This window comes from Epargyreus clarus, unplaced genomic scaffold (assembly GCF_041222505.1).
Source record: "Epargyreus clarus isolate Ecla_fem2 unplaced genomic scaffold, WU_Ecla_fem_2.2 ptg000032l, whole genome shotgun sequence".
NCBI lineage: Eukaryota > Metazoa > Arthropoda > Insecta > Lepidoptera > Hesperiidae > Epargyreus > Epargyreus clarus.
This window is the reverse complement of record NW_027332237.1, coordinates 9,274,133-9,289,630: the sequence shown is the minus strand read 5'-3', so window position 1 is coordinate 9,289,630 and position 15,498 is coordinate 9,274,133. Positions and strand designations below refer to the sequence as shown.

At 34.3% G+C, this 15,498-nt stretch overlaps 2 protein-coding genes and 1 long non-coding RNA gene across 3 annotated transcripts; 2 read left to right on the top strand and 1 right to left on the bottom strand.

Moving 5' to 3' along the window:
• The first annotated feature begins 311 nt into the window (after nt 1-311).
• On the top strand, nt 312-1,646 carry LOC140755235 (uncharacterized). The gene is made up of 2 exons (XR_012103755.1): nt 312-724; nt 903-1,646. It is a non-coding gene; the product is annotated as an uncharacterized LOC140755235 (long non-coding RNA).
• An 866-nt stretch (nt 1,647-2,512) lies between these two features.
• On the top strand, nt 2,513-13,339 carry LOC140755148 (armadillo repeat-containing protein 6 homolog). The gene is made up of 9 exons (XM_073090358.1): nt 2,513-2,792; nt 3,332-3,481; nt 4,028-4,245; nt 5,358-5,514; nt 5,960-6,095; nt 6,911-7,076; nt 10,307-10,400; nt 11,539-11,688; nt 12,766-13,339. Exons 1-9 carry the CDS (start codon nt 2,676-2,678, stop codon nt 12,979-12,981), a joined length of 1,404 nt encoding a protein of 467 aa, XP_072946459.1. The 5' UTR covers nt 2,513-2,675; the 3' UTR covers nt 12,982-13,339.
• Nucleotides 8,237-9,907, bottom strand: LOC140755147 (tektin-4-like). The gene has a single exon (XM_073090357.1). It carries the CDS (start codon nt 9,859-9,861, stop codon nt 8,452-8,454), a length of 1,410 nt encoding a protein of 469 aa, XP_072946458.1. The 5' UTR covers nt 9,862-9,907; the 3' UTR covers nt 8,237-8,451.
• Nucleotides 13,340-15,498: the final 2,159 nt, after the last annotated feature.

Sequence of the window (15,498 nt, the reverse complement as noted above, 5' to 3'; positions counted from 1 at the left end):
TCAACCCTTTTCATATAAAACTGATTATTTATTAATACAACGAGGAATTAAAAAAAATATTTAAAAAATGCCATTATATATTAACCATAAGTATTTTCACGAATTAATATTATATTACGAATAAATATGTGGTAAATGTTGGTTAATATTTCATAGTCAGAATTTCGAATATTTTCCTTGTATTTAGATTTTGAACGCCGCTCAAGCTGTTTGCTGTCAAATTTGTCAAAACAACATTCAAGTCATCTGTGCTGAGCATAGGCAAATAATAATTAGTATTTAAAAGTTAAGTCTCTTCCAAGAGACAACAATTGGGTACTTGACAGTTATAACAATAAAATATGAAATATGTTGGATATGATAGCTTATAAGTAAACATACATTATGCAGTATTTCGTTTATTTTTTAATACTTTCTAAGTATTTTAATTTTTAAAAAGAAATTTTTGGATTTTTTATCTGTGGATTTTAAATCCCAAAACGGCGACAGTGCTGCCTCAAATGTCATGTGACGTCACTACATCGAAACCAAACAAGACAAATAATAATTAAATCGTTTGCTGTTAGAGTTGGTTGAATTTATGTTGTGAACCGAAATGAAGCCATACTATATTAAAGCTGATAGCGTGAACCTGCTTAAAGAATCTCCATATATGCAGTGCAATAAATCAAAATGGATACAAAAACTTCCGTGAGAAAACCTATGGAAATATCAAATAAACAACGTAAGTAAAACATTCCTTATATTTACATTTAATCATATCGGACAATTAAAACATTTCTTAACTGACTTCAGACAGAAGAAAGGTTGTCTTCAAGTGATTATTAAGATTTTTTTAAATATACTTATATTCTTATGTGAACTGTTTTAAGGTTATTAATTGGTTATATTTATATTTACAGATCTTCCCGACAATCGTATAGTGACGACGTTATAGAGTATGTGCAGTTTAAGAGGAAGGCAAGTTTGTGTTTCATGAAAAGTAAAAGTTGTCCTGAACACAAGGTACATCAATGAAAATGAAAATGTGATGACTGTCCTGCCTAGAAGAAGTGAGGAGCCAAAAGTTTCGAAAGTGGGCACCAGTCTGAAATACATAAAGTAAAGTACACGGGAAATAGTACTTCTTTACTTGCGTAACCTACCCAACAAGATGAAGGAAGAAAAGTGACCATACAGTTCCTATTATTGCATTGCAATTTAATTCTGAAAATGACAGTGATAAAAATATATATCCATTTGTTACGGAAAATAATTTTAGTAATGAAGTAAAGCAGACACGCAAGCAGCACAAAAATTTAGCTTAGGTGATCTGTAGTAATTATTGTAACTGTAACATATAATAAATATATACAAAAGTTCTACTGTGTGTAGTCACTAATAAAACCATATAAACCAAATAAACAAAGAAATCGGTTAATAAAATACTAATATTAGCAAATCATGTATTTTTAATTATACAGTCATGTAACTTAATCAGTGCACATGCACCATCAATAATAACACAGTCATGAAATATTTTAATTGTGTCCTATTAATTACAGAATGGGCCCTTAAAAACTTAAAATAGAATTCTCATAGACGTCTTATAATTCTATTCTTATCATAGACATCTATATAATATATTAAATATATGAATACTTCCACTTGCTGTTTTGTTTTGATTACATCCCGTTCCAATGATTTGGAATTGACGAATCACTCGAGAGTTACTAAATTTATTCCTTTTTTTCAATAATACTTCTCTTACATAGATAGTATAAAATGTCATTGCTTGCAAACAGAGGATTTAAACATATAAGAATCTGCAAGTTCTTTAACGTTTATGAGATTTGGGTTTAGGAACTTGTATAAGCAAATTTGTTAGGATATTTAGCGATCGTACTTGAACACATCGTCACTGCATACGCCTTGTAATTTGACATTCTTGCAATTGTACTAATAAAAGTTAAATAATTCCCAAGATTTCCCCTGAAGTATGTGTACCGTCGAAGTTTATTTCTATATTTTCAATGTGTTGACGTCACGCTACGAAATGACACTTGACCGCCTGTTTTGGCGTAACGTTCCGTTTACCGTAATAAAAATATGTTTTTTATTAATAAATAGCCCTTTTTTCGAAAAAATGATCAATGAAAGGCATATATAATACGTATATGAATTCATTAAAACAGTTTCCCAAAAAGTGTCAAGTAGCCAATTTGGATGAAGCTTATTATATTTAACTACTTTATTATAACTATTTTTATAGCCTGTTTCATATATTATTTTGTACTTTTTTTTTATTACGTTAATATTGTAAATAATTAAATGTAACTTGTAGAATTATTGAACAAAATGTTATGTATCTACTTTAAAAGTCAAATAGCTTACCTAAAAAATAAGTTTAGTGTTATTTTTTTATGTTTAGTGAATAAAAGCGTGTTTACATATTTATTTTTTTCTCAATGTTTGTTTGTCATTATGTCATGTGTCAGTGTCACTGATAGGTATTATAGGTATTCTGTGGTCACTGATGTCAATGTCAGATGTTGCATTCTTGCATTGCATGACAAATAAAAATACGAAAGAAATTATGCGGTGAATTTTGCAGATGCTTGTAATTCTATAATTTTCTTAATAAAAACGTAAAGTCATCAATTAAAGTTCATTTGAATATCTGTGTACGTACCAAAATGGTTCGTGTGATAACTCAAGAGACGTACGATGAAGTGGTTCAAGAGAATATAGAAGAATTCGACATGAGCCCCGAAGAAGCAGTTAAGGAGGCCATAGCCCAATTCGAAGCTCAGGTATATTTAGTATTTTTTCCTATAGTTTCGTGATCAGAATAGCTACAGCTACGGTATCCTGTCTTTGACGTAAGAGGCGACTAAAAGGAGGTTTCTAGGGTTGTGGGTGGCATGAATGGGAGTGCGAACTGCCCAGCCAGCAATACCGTTAAGGAAGACAGTATCTGTGATCAAATATCATCATAATCACCCAAAGATGAGGTGAAGTAAATGCTCCCCTGGGCTGGCGTCCAGGGCACCCCACTCAGAGGTCTTGTTCTTTTGGAGGTCTTGGAAGCCTCTAGAGCCTCGAGCACTGAGGCCGATCAGCGGGAACCATTTTAGTGAGTAAAAACTCCCACAGCACTGCCTATGTTTTGAAGGTTCCCCTCATAAAAAAAAGTATATTAATTACTGATTCAGTTTATGGCATTGTTTGGTTTAATGGTTTGTAGTAGGAAACAAGCATACATTACACTTCTTGAGGTGGCCACGGCTGTCCATGGATATATATATAACCAACTTGAAATTAGGGTAAATGATTTTGTATGTAATTGCAGGGTGTGGATTTATCAAACATAATAAAAGATCTGGTGCTAAGTGATGGTAATGACCACCTCGTGTCTTCCACTTTGAAGAAACTGGAAAAGATGTGTGCTAGCAATGATTGCAACGAGGATTCACTTATACAGGAATTAAAAATCTTAATGGTAAGGTACATCTTAAAATTTGGGTGTTAGTAAGATGATTAGCAGTGATTACAAAACTCGGCCTCTTAATCAAGGGGTCTGAGGTTCAAATCCCATGCACCTATGATTACAAAGTTATGTGCATATTTGAAATTATTTATCACTTGCTTAAACGGTGAAGGAAACATCGTGAGGAAACCTGCATTCCTGATAAATCTTAAAAAAAAGTTTGCAAAGGTATGTGAAGTCTACCAATACACACTTGGCCAGCGTGGTGGACTTTGGCCTAATCTTTCTCATTCAGAGAGGAGACCCGTATCCAGTAGTGGGACAGTAATGAGTTGATGATGATGAAGATGAATTAGCTTTTGAATGTTTCCAAAAGCTAATTTTTACATTTAAATTTCACATTTATCAAGCTATCACATTTATAAGCTTTTCACATTTAAATTAATGTCATAAATAATAGACACTAATAAAAAAAGGTATTGATATCATAGACAATAAAAAAATTGAATGAAGCAATTTCTTTTCATATAATTTAAAATCAAATGTGCATTTTTTCAGTCTGAATGTGAAAAAGACATAGCACATAGAATTCGAGCTGGCAAAGAGGGTGCTTATAAAATTCTAATAAACCTTCTTGAATCAAGACACAAGTCTTACACACAGGAGACCAATGTTAAGGATAAAGATTGCATTATTAGTGTACTGAATACATTGTCAGCTCTGATGGAGATGCAACCTGATTTACTTGACCAGAAGGGCATTGATTTAATTAAAGAGTAAGTATTATAATTGATTTATTATGAAATGTTAAAAAACATTTTTACCTGAATATAGATTATGTAAGGTGGTTAGATCTTTCATGGGTAACTGTATTTGCTAATACGATAAAATACCCGACCACATCTTAAATCTCAGAGAAAAAAGTTTAAACTTGTCATTAAACAAACGCTATGTAAAAAAGCGTACTATAGGCTGAGTGATTATTTGACTGATAAAATGATGTGGTCTGAAGTAGCCCCAGCTCCACATGTACCACTAGGTTAAGAGCCTTTGTATGAAACATTTATTTTTTAAAAAAAGATATGTGTTATGGAGTTTCTTTCGCCGCTTCTTCTTCATAACGAACCACCTTGTGAAGTGGTGGTAGTTATATTAACGTTCAAAAAGTGCTCTGTAAAGAACTTATTTTGAAAAAAAAAGTTTTGATTTTGATTTGAAAAATTTGCTACTAAAGGCGAAGGCACCGTTAACACATTTATTTCTATGTAACAGCAGTGTTAAGCACTGTTTTTTGGTACAAAGAGTGTGGTATGATGATGATACTAGATTTTCAAGATTAGTCCTTAGGATAGGAATGGATGTAACTGAAATTAGGTATGGTTTAATTCCTATTTGAGATTGATGTCAATGGACAGCAGTGACCACTTAACGCCAGATTGCATACTTATTGTTAACATAATATACACTTTGTCAATTGTAGCTAGCTACAATAAAACTTGTTTTCTTTTCTTCTATTGCTTTTTCTGAGAAAAAAAAGAACAATTATATCAATATATTTCAATATTTACAATTTTATTCAATTCTTTCCATTTCAATTTGTATACTATTTTATGTTGTTCTATTATTATCATTGTAGTTTGCACCTATAATTGAGGTAGCACTTGTAACTGTGTCCTATTTCTTTTTGTGTACCTTACCGATTATTAGTGTATACTTTGTTGGTGTATCATAATAAAAAATAAATAAATAAATCTTAATAACTTATCTATAAAATCTATTTAATTGTTCAATTATTTTTTCTGTATAAGTTACCCTGAATTTTTAAGGAATTTAATGTTAGGAATTAATACAATCTCTATAAAATAAAGTTTTTTTTTGTAATATTAAGTATTTTAGATAAAACAGACAATGAAGACATATTAATATCCACATTAAAATGGTTGAATATGTGCTGCTTGAAACATGAGTTGAACAGGCAGAGAATTTTCGAAAGGAACATTGGGGACAATTTCAAAATTATTCTCAAGAAAAAAGGCAATCCTACGGTGAGTACTGGAGTAGAACTAAATAAAAGATTTTTCTTCAAATTTAGGATAATACATATACCATTTAGGAGTAGCAGACGAGCATGCAGTCCACCTGATAGTAAGTGGCTACTGCCACCCATGGACATCTGTAATCAACCCCAGATAGGATTAGATACTCATATTCCTACTGAGGTAGGCCATCGATGCACCTATACACCTGAGGACTAAGCTGGAACGCCTCGGAAAAGTATGTCTCCCTTACCACACCATTCAAACCAGAATACAGCAGCGCTCTACACTTCTATTATTCGTTAGAAAAATGTGTGGTGATGCCTTTTGATTCGAACCATAAAGGGTTCTACCACCTTAATACATATTTCATACACTCACACATTTTTGTAGCTTAGAGAACCATTTCATTGAGGTAGAAATAGAGTCATAACTATTTTTATATACATTACAGTTACTGATAGTGAGTTTGCAAGCGATAAGGAAATTCGCTTTGGACGACGACATTCGTGTTGAGTTTGGGAAAGCGCACGAGCACGCGAGGGAGCTCGGAGTACTTCTATTGGAAACTCTTGCTGGATTACTAAAAGGTATGCTCTTATCAGTGGCACTTGATTTGTATTTTTTTTATAATATGGGAGTAACAGACGAGCATGCAGTCCACCTGATAGTAAGTGGCTACTGCCGCCCATGAACATCTGTAATCAAGTCCAGATAGGATTAGATATTCCTACCTTTTCAACAGTAGTAGTAGTAATAGTAGTAATTTGGAGGTGGTAGAACCCTTTGTGGTTCGACTCCGGCGGCACCACCGCCACACCTATTTCTGCCTTATAATAGCAGTGTTAGGCGCTGCTGTGTTCTGGTTTGAAGGGCGTCGTAAGGGAGATATACTTTTCCGAGGCGTTCCAGCTTAGTCCTCAAGGGTAACGGCGCATCTGTGACCGACCTCAGGTAGGATTGTCTAATCCTATCTGGGGTTGATTACAGATGTCCATGGGCGGCAGTAGCCACTTACCATATTGTGGACTGTATGCTCGTCTACTACTCCTATATTATAAAAAAAAAGATGAGAGGTGTCAAGGGACACCCGGGTGGAACGAAGTTCCTTTCTATTAATTAGTAAGGAATTGTAATAAAATTTTATTTATTTTAAGTTATATATTTTTTTATTATTAACAAATATAATGTAATATAAACTTAATCAGTAGCCTCAATTTTAATCTCGAAATAGAAAGACGAAACGAAAATAACCGGTTTGCTTTCTATGAGAGAGAGAGAGACTTACAAATATAGCAAAATGTGTCGTTACAACTTTTGGTCTTAATTTTTTCCGTCTAGCTACCTTTCGCAACGCGCGATAAGAAACTTCATTCCAAAAATTAATAACATAAATGTCATCTAGAGAATACGAAGCCGCCAGTGGTGTCAGAACTACTGCTGACGATGGCGACTCTCCTAGTTCGGCACGAACTGTGTGCCGCGGCGGCCGATAGCGGCATAGACGTGCTGTTCACAATACTCGCTGATAACTACGATGACGTTGCAGTCACACAACAGGCCACTAAACTGTGAGTTATCTTACTTTTCTTATCTTTATCTTTTCCTTTTAAGGGTTTCATACCTAAAGGGTAACAATGGAACCCTATTACTAAGCTGTTCACAGTACTCGTTGATAACTATGATGACGTTGCCGTCACACAACAGGCCACTAAACTGTGAGTTACCTTACTTTTCTTATCTTTATCTTTTCCTTTTAAGGGTTTCATACCTAAAGCGTAAAAACGGAACCCTATTACTAAGTTGTCTGTTCGAATTTTAACAGTGCATTTACTTCATTGCCTGCTATAATAACAAAAATGAAAAAATGGCAAGTACTATTGGACTCGACATTGGTTGGTCCACAAACCTAAATAACTTGGTTTAACTAAAAAAATGACGTGGATAAGACCGCCACCTACCGGAGCTGAGTATCAAAAATACATCCAGATGACCTCATACATACAAAACAAAATTTCTCCAGCCACTGAAACAAGCTACCCCTGAGGACTAAATGTTGAAACGCATCGTGTTTATACCTTTCCTTTCCTGAATGAGCTTCTTCCTGAGGTATTCCCGGAGCGTTATGGGTTTTATTTTTAATTTGTTTATTGAAGGAACACTTACAGTTAGGAGTAGTACATATACAAAGGAGTAAATAAATGACAGCCATTTAAAAGTTTCACCAAATAGATTATACAAGCATAGTAAATATGTAAAGGTCGGTAGATATATAGATGGTCAAATTAAGTTAGAGCATGATGTTATTTTAACAAAGAAAACACGAAGATATAAATAAATATAAATTGAAGAAAGATTTTACTGTAAGTACAGTAAGTGAAGTAAGTGAAGAAATATTTTGTCAATTTAAGCATGAGTTCAGAATCGAAGATATGGTATAAATCTATATCTATATTACATGATATGTTGTTAAAGGATGTACAAGATCGTCAAAATAGCAGCAAAAAGAGCTATCATACAAAGCCGGCGATGTATTGGCGGCTCCTCTAGTGTTGCAAATGTCCATAGGCGGCATTGACTACTTTCCATCAGGAAGCAAGTCTGCCTAATCGTTAGGTTAAACAATAAATTAAAAAAAATACACTTGTACCTGTAAAGGTATGGTTAAGAGAATAGAAAAAATCGGAAATTGGGCATACAATATTTATTAATAAGTTATTGTACTAATTATTCTTTCTCTATCAGTTTGGTATTTTCCTTTCTCTATCAATTATACACGTAGTTTCTATTTACTACTTTCCTAACACAGTAATTTAACAAATTCGTGCTTATCTACGAAAATTAATGTCGCTAAAAAATGTCACAATTTTATTCTTCATTGTAGTATAGTACCATATATGATATTTTTTTTAATATAACAATATTAGGACACATACAAACCAGTGTTTAGAAACCACACAATTTCTCAGCAGATTGAAAATGTGATCTTAAAAACAAGCATCTCTGATCATCGATGTAAATAGTTTTTTTCTTCACGATAATCTCATTCTCTAGTTTTGATCGCTCGTGAATCAACTCGGCTCTTATCTTCTCCGTTTCTAACGAACGCCTTTGAAGAAGACTCATGCTGTCGTTAAGATCTCTCACTTCTTCGATGAGCCCGACCAATGAGCCTTCTCTGCAATTCTCCACGTTTGGACGCCAGTTCTTTGTGTTCAATCTTGTTTGTGCCACTTGTAGCCTTTGGGATACCTTCATCATTTCTTCGTGCAACGTCTCCAAAAGGTTCTCCATTTCGACGATCTTCGCTATCGTTAACTTTAGCTGATTTTCGAGTTCAATTTTCACTTGGTCGGTACGCGCGATTCTCTCGCTTAGGGCTTTGTTCACTTTTATATCTTGGGACCTTAGATCCCTCGCTGAATTTATTAATACAGCATCCACTTTGTCTCTTAGAGCCTTAGATCTGTCTATCGCGGTTTTGAATTGATCTAGCGTGTTCACGGTGAAATGCTCCCATGTTTGCACGGTCGACTGACCTTCGGAGAGCCTTGTAGCGCCAGCGGAATCTTTTACATTTGCCGCCTTCGTTTGTAGCTCCGCGTTTTCGGTTTTATATTTAAAAGCTAAATACTTGTTGCTCCAATCTCGTTCTAATGCGTTTTTGGCGGCGACATTCATTTTCAATTGATTTTCTATGTCTCGCAACATGTCCGCGTGGATTCGTTTTACGTTTTCGATGAGTACTGACTCCTTGTACAGTTCATCCTGTGGCCCGTCGTACACGGTGTCCGATTGCATTCTGTTGCACCTGAGCGTCAGACATTCCTGTGTGATGTATTCGGGTATTTTCAGCGTGTCCATCGCGTTCTTAAGCTGCTGTCGTAAGGTTTCCAACACGTTTATTTCGGCGTCGATGTCCCTAATCGCTCGTTCCAACTCCGCCTTCCAATAATTTACGTGTCTCGCTCGATGTTGCAACTGGTCGGTGCTGTCGCTGAAGTCATGGCAAGAAGTCTGATTCACTTTGACGATGCAGTTTTTGGTGATGGAAGTATTGGTGTCAGTGATACCGATGATTTCCCCTTTCAACACGTGCTGATTGTGGTCACGCCAATGCTCCATCGTGGTCAAACCTACATTGTTTTCACCGAAGGAAAGGTAGTCGCCGGTTGATGAGGACATTTTTTTTAACGTTGCAAAATGTAGTATGGACTGACTTATATGGAGTCTATTTCTTATTACGTAGAATATGGATAAAACACTATCTCCATGGCAATGTGATGTACCTTGTTTTAGAAACGATTCACAAACACATAGCAACCGTTTCCCTGTATCGCTGCTGTTAACTTGCATACCTATACCTATAATGATTAAAATTTTGTGTAATCAAAAACAAGACGTGTCTAAATTGAGGTGTGATATTTAATAGCTATATATTCCTTTTTATTTATATTAACTTCATCTGTTACCAACTTTTTAATGTACATTAGAATTTGAAGATTAGTCAAATGATAGATAGACATGCACTAATCAATACAAAACACTTATCTTATGTATAAAATTCTCGTGTCACAATGTTAGTTACCGTACTCCTCCGAAACGGCTTTACCAATTTTCACCAAATTTACATTATGCATTCTATATCATATATTCAGTAGGTCTGAGAATCGGCTACTATCTATTTGTCATACCCCTAAGTGATAAGGGTTGTTGACCCTTAACATTTTTATATATTATATGGCAACACAACGTTTGCCGGGTCAGCTAGTAATATATATAATTATAAGTTTGGTTTCAGAATTACAGCGTTGGCTGGCAACGATGACGTCAAGTGGCAACTCGTCAAAAGTGGAATCGTCTCCATTATAGTGTCTCTGCTAACTCGACACTCGGTATGATATCTTTTTTAGTTAAAAGTTTTTTCTAAGTTACTAGTGGTCTAATGTAGACATTTTATCGCGATAAATCTCTATGATAGTCAGTTGTTGAATCCAAAGGTATCTGATTTTTGAAGCTAGCATATACTTTCAATATGTTTCATTAATTTGTTGAATGGTGACAAAAATTAAAACATGTAAACAATACCACGTGACAATCGAGTTTATTTCTGTTTCGTTTGGTTCGTCAACAACAATAAACAATAAATGGAATTCGATTTTCTATGATCGCTTTTAGATCACCGAGTGAAGACTAGTAGGTATTATCTATCGATGATATTAATGATCGACACATGATTTGTTCATACTACACATTGTCTAAGTTGATTCTTGTAAGGTAAAAATTTTATAGATTGTTTAGTTATGTACTGTTGCTAATGCAATTTGTATACTTTAATTGGTGTGGCATCGTTGGTCAGAGATGCACGATGTACAGGGCCGCACTGAAAACCAGTCGCCGGAGTCTGTTATATCTCACAGGCATCGGCATTGACTAAGTGCGAACATTTTTACTGCTATACTGTATAGTGTACGTGTTTTTTTATTGTATCACTTTTATATTATTGTTATTTATGTACTTTTTGTATGTGGGGCCGTTCAACTATTACTTGAGCACTATGGATACTTGCTTGATACTAATATTATCTTTGCTTTGCTTACTTTGGAGTAAGGGGTTTTAGATGATGATTATGTCATCCGTAGTTATTTACTTTTTTACACGAAAGGCAACCCTTACATTGTCTTTGTTTGAAAACGAAACGCATTTTCGGGGATTCCCGCAAATAATGCATACGTTTAGGTATTTTTAAATTATAAGTATAACAGTATAATAATAGCATTATAATTATAACATTATAATTATAATTAAAAAAAAAACATTAATTGAAAAATGTATACGTAAGCATGGGGGAGGGAGTAAGAGCTTTGCTTATTTTTGCTGACAAGGGGGATAAGAGGTAAATAATTGTAATAAATCTGCTTAGATAATACTTGAACGAACCCTGTGCGTCTGTTGTATGTTATGTGTAATTTGTATAGCATGTAAAATAATTGTTTTCTTTCTTTCTATTAATAATCGACGTTATTTTGTAAGAACAACGCAGCGGCGGCGGCGTTGACGTTGAAATGTATGGCGGCGTTAGCGCTGAGGGAGCCCGCGCACGGCCGCGAGCTGCTCGACAACGGCGCGGCCGAGGCCGTCGTACAGTGCCTCAAGCTGCACCCAAGAAACGCCAGTGTTCAGGTAAATATATACTCCGATTCATAATTACAGGTCCAAAATTTAAAACAAACGAGATTATCTGAAAAAAAAAACCTTACAAATGATAGTTTCTTATTTTTGACGATAGTAAAGTAATGCTAACTAGCCGGCAAACGTTGTGTTGTCATATAAATAAAAAAATATTAAGGGTGAACAACCTTTATCACTAAGGGGTATGAAAAATAGATAGTAGCCGACTTCAGGCACGAATATTAAATCCTATCTGGGCTTGATTACATATACCCATGGACGGCAGTAATAATTTGCCATCAGGTAGACTGCATGCTCGTCTGCTACTCCTATATTATATAAAAAATTAAAGTAATACAACGTTAATAAAATAAAATAATTGTGGTTGAGAAAACAAATGTTTACTCGTTTTCATGGCGAGTTTGTTAAATTATTTGTGGTTGTTAAAGTTTTTGTTTCCTGTTAATTTGTCAAGGTTAACAATACCTGTAATCGTATTTTGACAATGACATTTCTATGTTTACATTTTGGACACATAATTATGAATCATCATACTATAACATATAGGTAATAAGAATGTAATGTTCGCGTGTCTGGACATCGAATAATTTCTATCATGTTTTTTGTTTTATTTTTGTCTATTTACCTTAAATCGCATTATCGTCAAACGTACTGAATTGAATTCACTGGATTGACAATATATTCATGTTGCCTTTCTTGAAGCTAGTGTATTACATCAACTTCTTATGAAATATTTGTCTTAATTAATTAAAAAAATGGTTAAAAAACTCGGTCTCTCGATCGAGGGGTCTGAGGTTCAAATCCCAGGCACGCACCTCTGATTTTTCAAAGTTATGTGCATATTAGAAATTAATTATAACTTGCCTAAACGGTGAAGGAAAACATCGTGAGGAAACCTGCACACCGGAGACTTATAAAAAAAAAGAAACTCAAAGGTAAGTGAAGTCTACCAATACGCACTTGGCCAGCGCGGTGGACTATGGCCTCCTTCTCACTCTGAGATGAGATCCGTGCCCAGCAGTGGGTTGTTGATGATTGATGAATTAAAAAAATGTCTTATTTCCATAGAAAAACGCTTGCTGGGCGATTCGCAACATGGTATCACGTTACCGTGACCAAAACGCCAAGTTCCACGAGCTGAACATACAAGGTCTATTGGACGAAGCCTACAAGGTGTTCGGGGCGGAGTTTGGCTTCGATATCAAGTCGGCACTGCGGGACCTCGACTGTGACGTCACGCTGGACGAACAGTGGACCGGCAAGGGCGTGCAGATGGATGGGTAGCCACGGCCTTGGACGAACTATGTAACCAGTATGCTTCCATCAGAGAGTCACCTCAGTTATAACACAGTAGAAATATGGAACAGTATGGAAACTCCCTAAAAAGCGTTTGAAACGGCTCACACAAACATGCGCATCGACGAGGTCCCTAAGCGGTTCTCGCAGTGCTGCAGTAGCGAGTGTCAATCAATTATACACTGCTTTCCGTATTTAAAAGTATAATAATAATAATAATTATCGTATTTTGCTGGGTTTAACCGACATGAGATTACCTACTTATATTATTTGTAAACTGCGTAGTGATTGCAATTCGATTGATTGATCATAATAACACAGTAAATGCTAAAATCATACATCAAAGGCATAAAAAATAATAAAGTAACAACCTTATTCTTCAATGGAGTGTAGGTAATTATTTTATCAACTAGGCTTAGTTTCCATAGTGCTCCATATTTGTACTATGGCTTAGACCTCGCGGACTATACATCGTGTGTAAAGCAGTTGTTACGGAGGTGTGGATACCGGCTTACTTACGCATGAGGCAGGATCTTAGTCCTGAGGAGTAATAATGCATCTGTGATCGGTTTCAATTGAACCCCTGTTACATACGGAGTTGACTATCTCTGACCTTCAGAAGAGCTGCATACTAATCTGCTTCTTCAATCTTATAAAAAACTCTCTGGCGGCATTACGCAAGTCGTCGAGAGATGGCACCATGAATATAATAATGTAATCGATTTTTTTAAAGTTGCTTATGCACAAGCTGCGAACTGAGACTACCGGAGCACGGCCGCTGCTCAGGGGGCCTACCGCCATCTTTTAAAAACAATCCAACCATGTTCAACTGCGAATGACGGAATATTTTACTGTTTTAAGGTCGTGGTACGAAATATCAATGTATGATTGAAATAATATTGTTTTAAGAGATGGTAGTAACCCCTCAGGCATGACAACCACGCCACACCAGGCGAAATGAACACATAAGTGTCTATACAAGGAATTTTAATGATAAAGATGATGATTATTTTATTACCTACTAATTTTGGTAATTTTTAGACTGAAATAAATGTCATTAACTTGATTTTACGAAAGCTATGAATAAAACATTATAATTAACACATTCCCTAGCTGGGCATTTATCTTAACTGACATTATTTTAACGCTAAAATGAATTTTATTAATAAAATGTGTATAAATACACATATATTTGGGTATGCGAGATTAATTTAATGATTGTTAAATATTTCTTACTTTAAATATTTATTGTATGCATAAAATAATTTTAATTTAGAATACTTTTTGTATTGTCATTTTTAATAAATTTTACTAACATGTTAGTTTTTTTTTTATACCTGTTCATAGTAAACAATATTTCAGTAATATTTAAAAATGTTTTAATATTTTAATGGTAAAACATTTAAAAACAAAATGAAAAAGTATAATCATTTATTTAACATATCATTATAAACATTGGTATTTTAAATCATTAGATTAACATAAACACTAAAACATGAAAAATCACGAATTGTACAAAAATATTGTCATCATTTACTAATTAAAATTATTTATTCCTGGTAAAGATTGTATTTAAATGGGTGGTACTGGCGGTGGGATACCGAGGTTATTGTGTTTAACATAACAATACACTGTACATTTATATACATCGCACCCTTAGAATGACATCGACGTAAAAAATGCATATGAATCGTCAGACTTATTTATATACAAAAACATTTTGAAAATTTGGCTAGATTTTTAGTCAATATCAAGCATGTAGGCAATACCAGGAGTATTCAAATACATTCGTAAAGAGTATATAGTATTTGCACTTACGTGTATAATGTCAAAGATGCGAAATTAACAAAACTATTCTTACCAACGACCCATTAAAATTAATAAGTACCAAATAGTTCACAAATATTTTAATGGACATGTGTATTGTATCTTCTCTATAATACAATCTAATGTAATACCATAATAATGTACATAATAGAATATCAATATGGATATGATTTGAATCTAAGTATACCTAAATTAATATGACACTGGGCTCGCAATTTCGTCATAATGACCTAATACGTGTCTAATACACTGGAAATATAATCTATACTAATATTATAAAGAGGTAAAGTTTGTTTGTAAAGCTAATCTTCGGAAACACTGAACCGATCAAGAAAATTCTTTTACAATCAGAAAGCGTCACTATATTTTATTATGATTGAAGAAAAAGCGGGCGAAGCCGCGGGTACTGCTTGTATAATATAAATCATCTGAGAACCTATATCTGATAATAAATAAACAATCAATTTATAAAAAATGGACGTAGAGAGCAACATACACGACATGTCTGAAGATAATAATTTAATATGTTTAAATAATTACCATGATAAAAAAACAGCAGCTTTGAGTGAAGTGTTAAAATCAAGGTTTTTGAACACGATTATACGGATATCAAATGAAAAGAGTCTTCATAAAAATTCCAAAAATATATCGTTGTTTTATATAGGCTAGGCGGATATT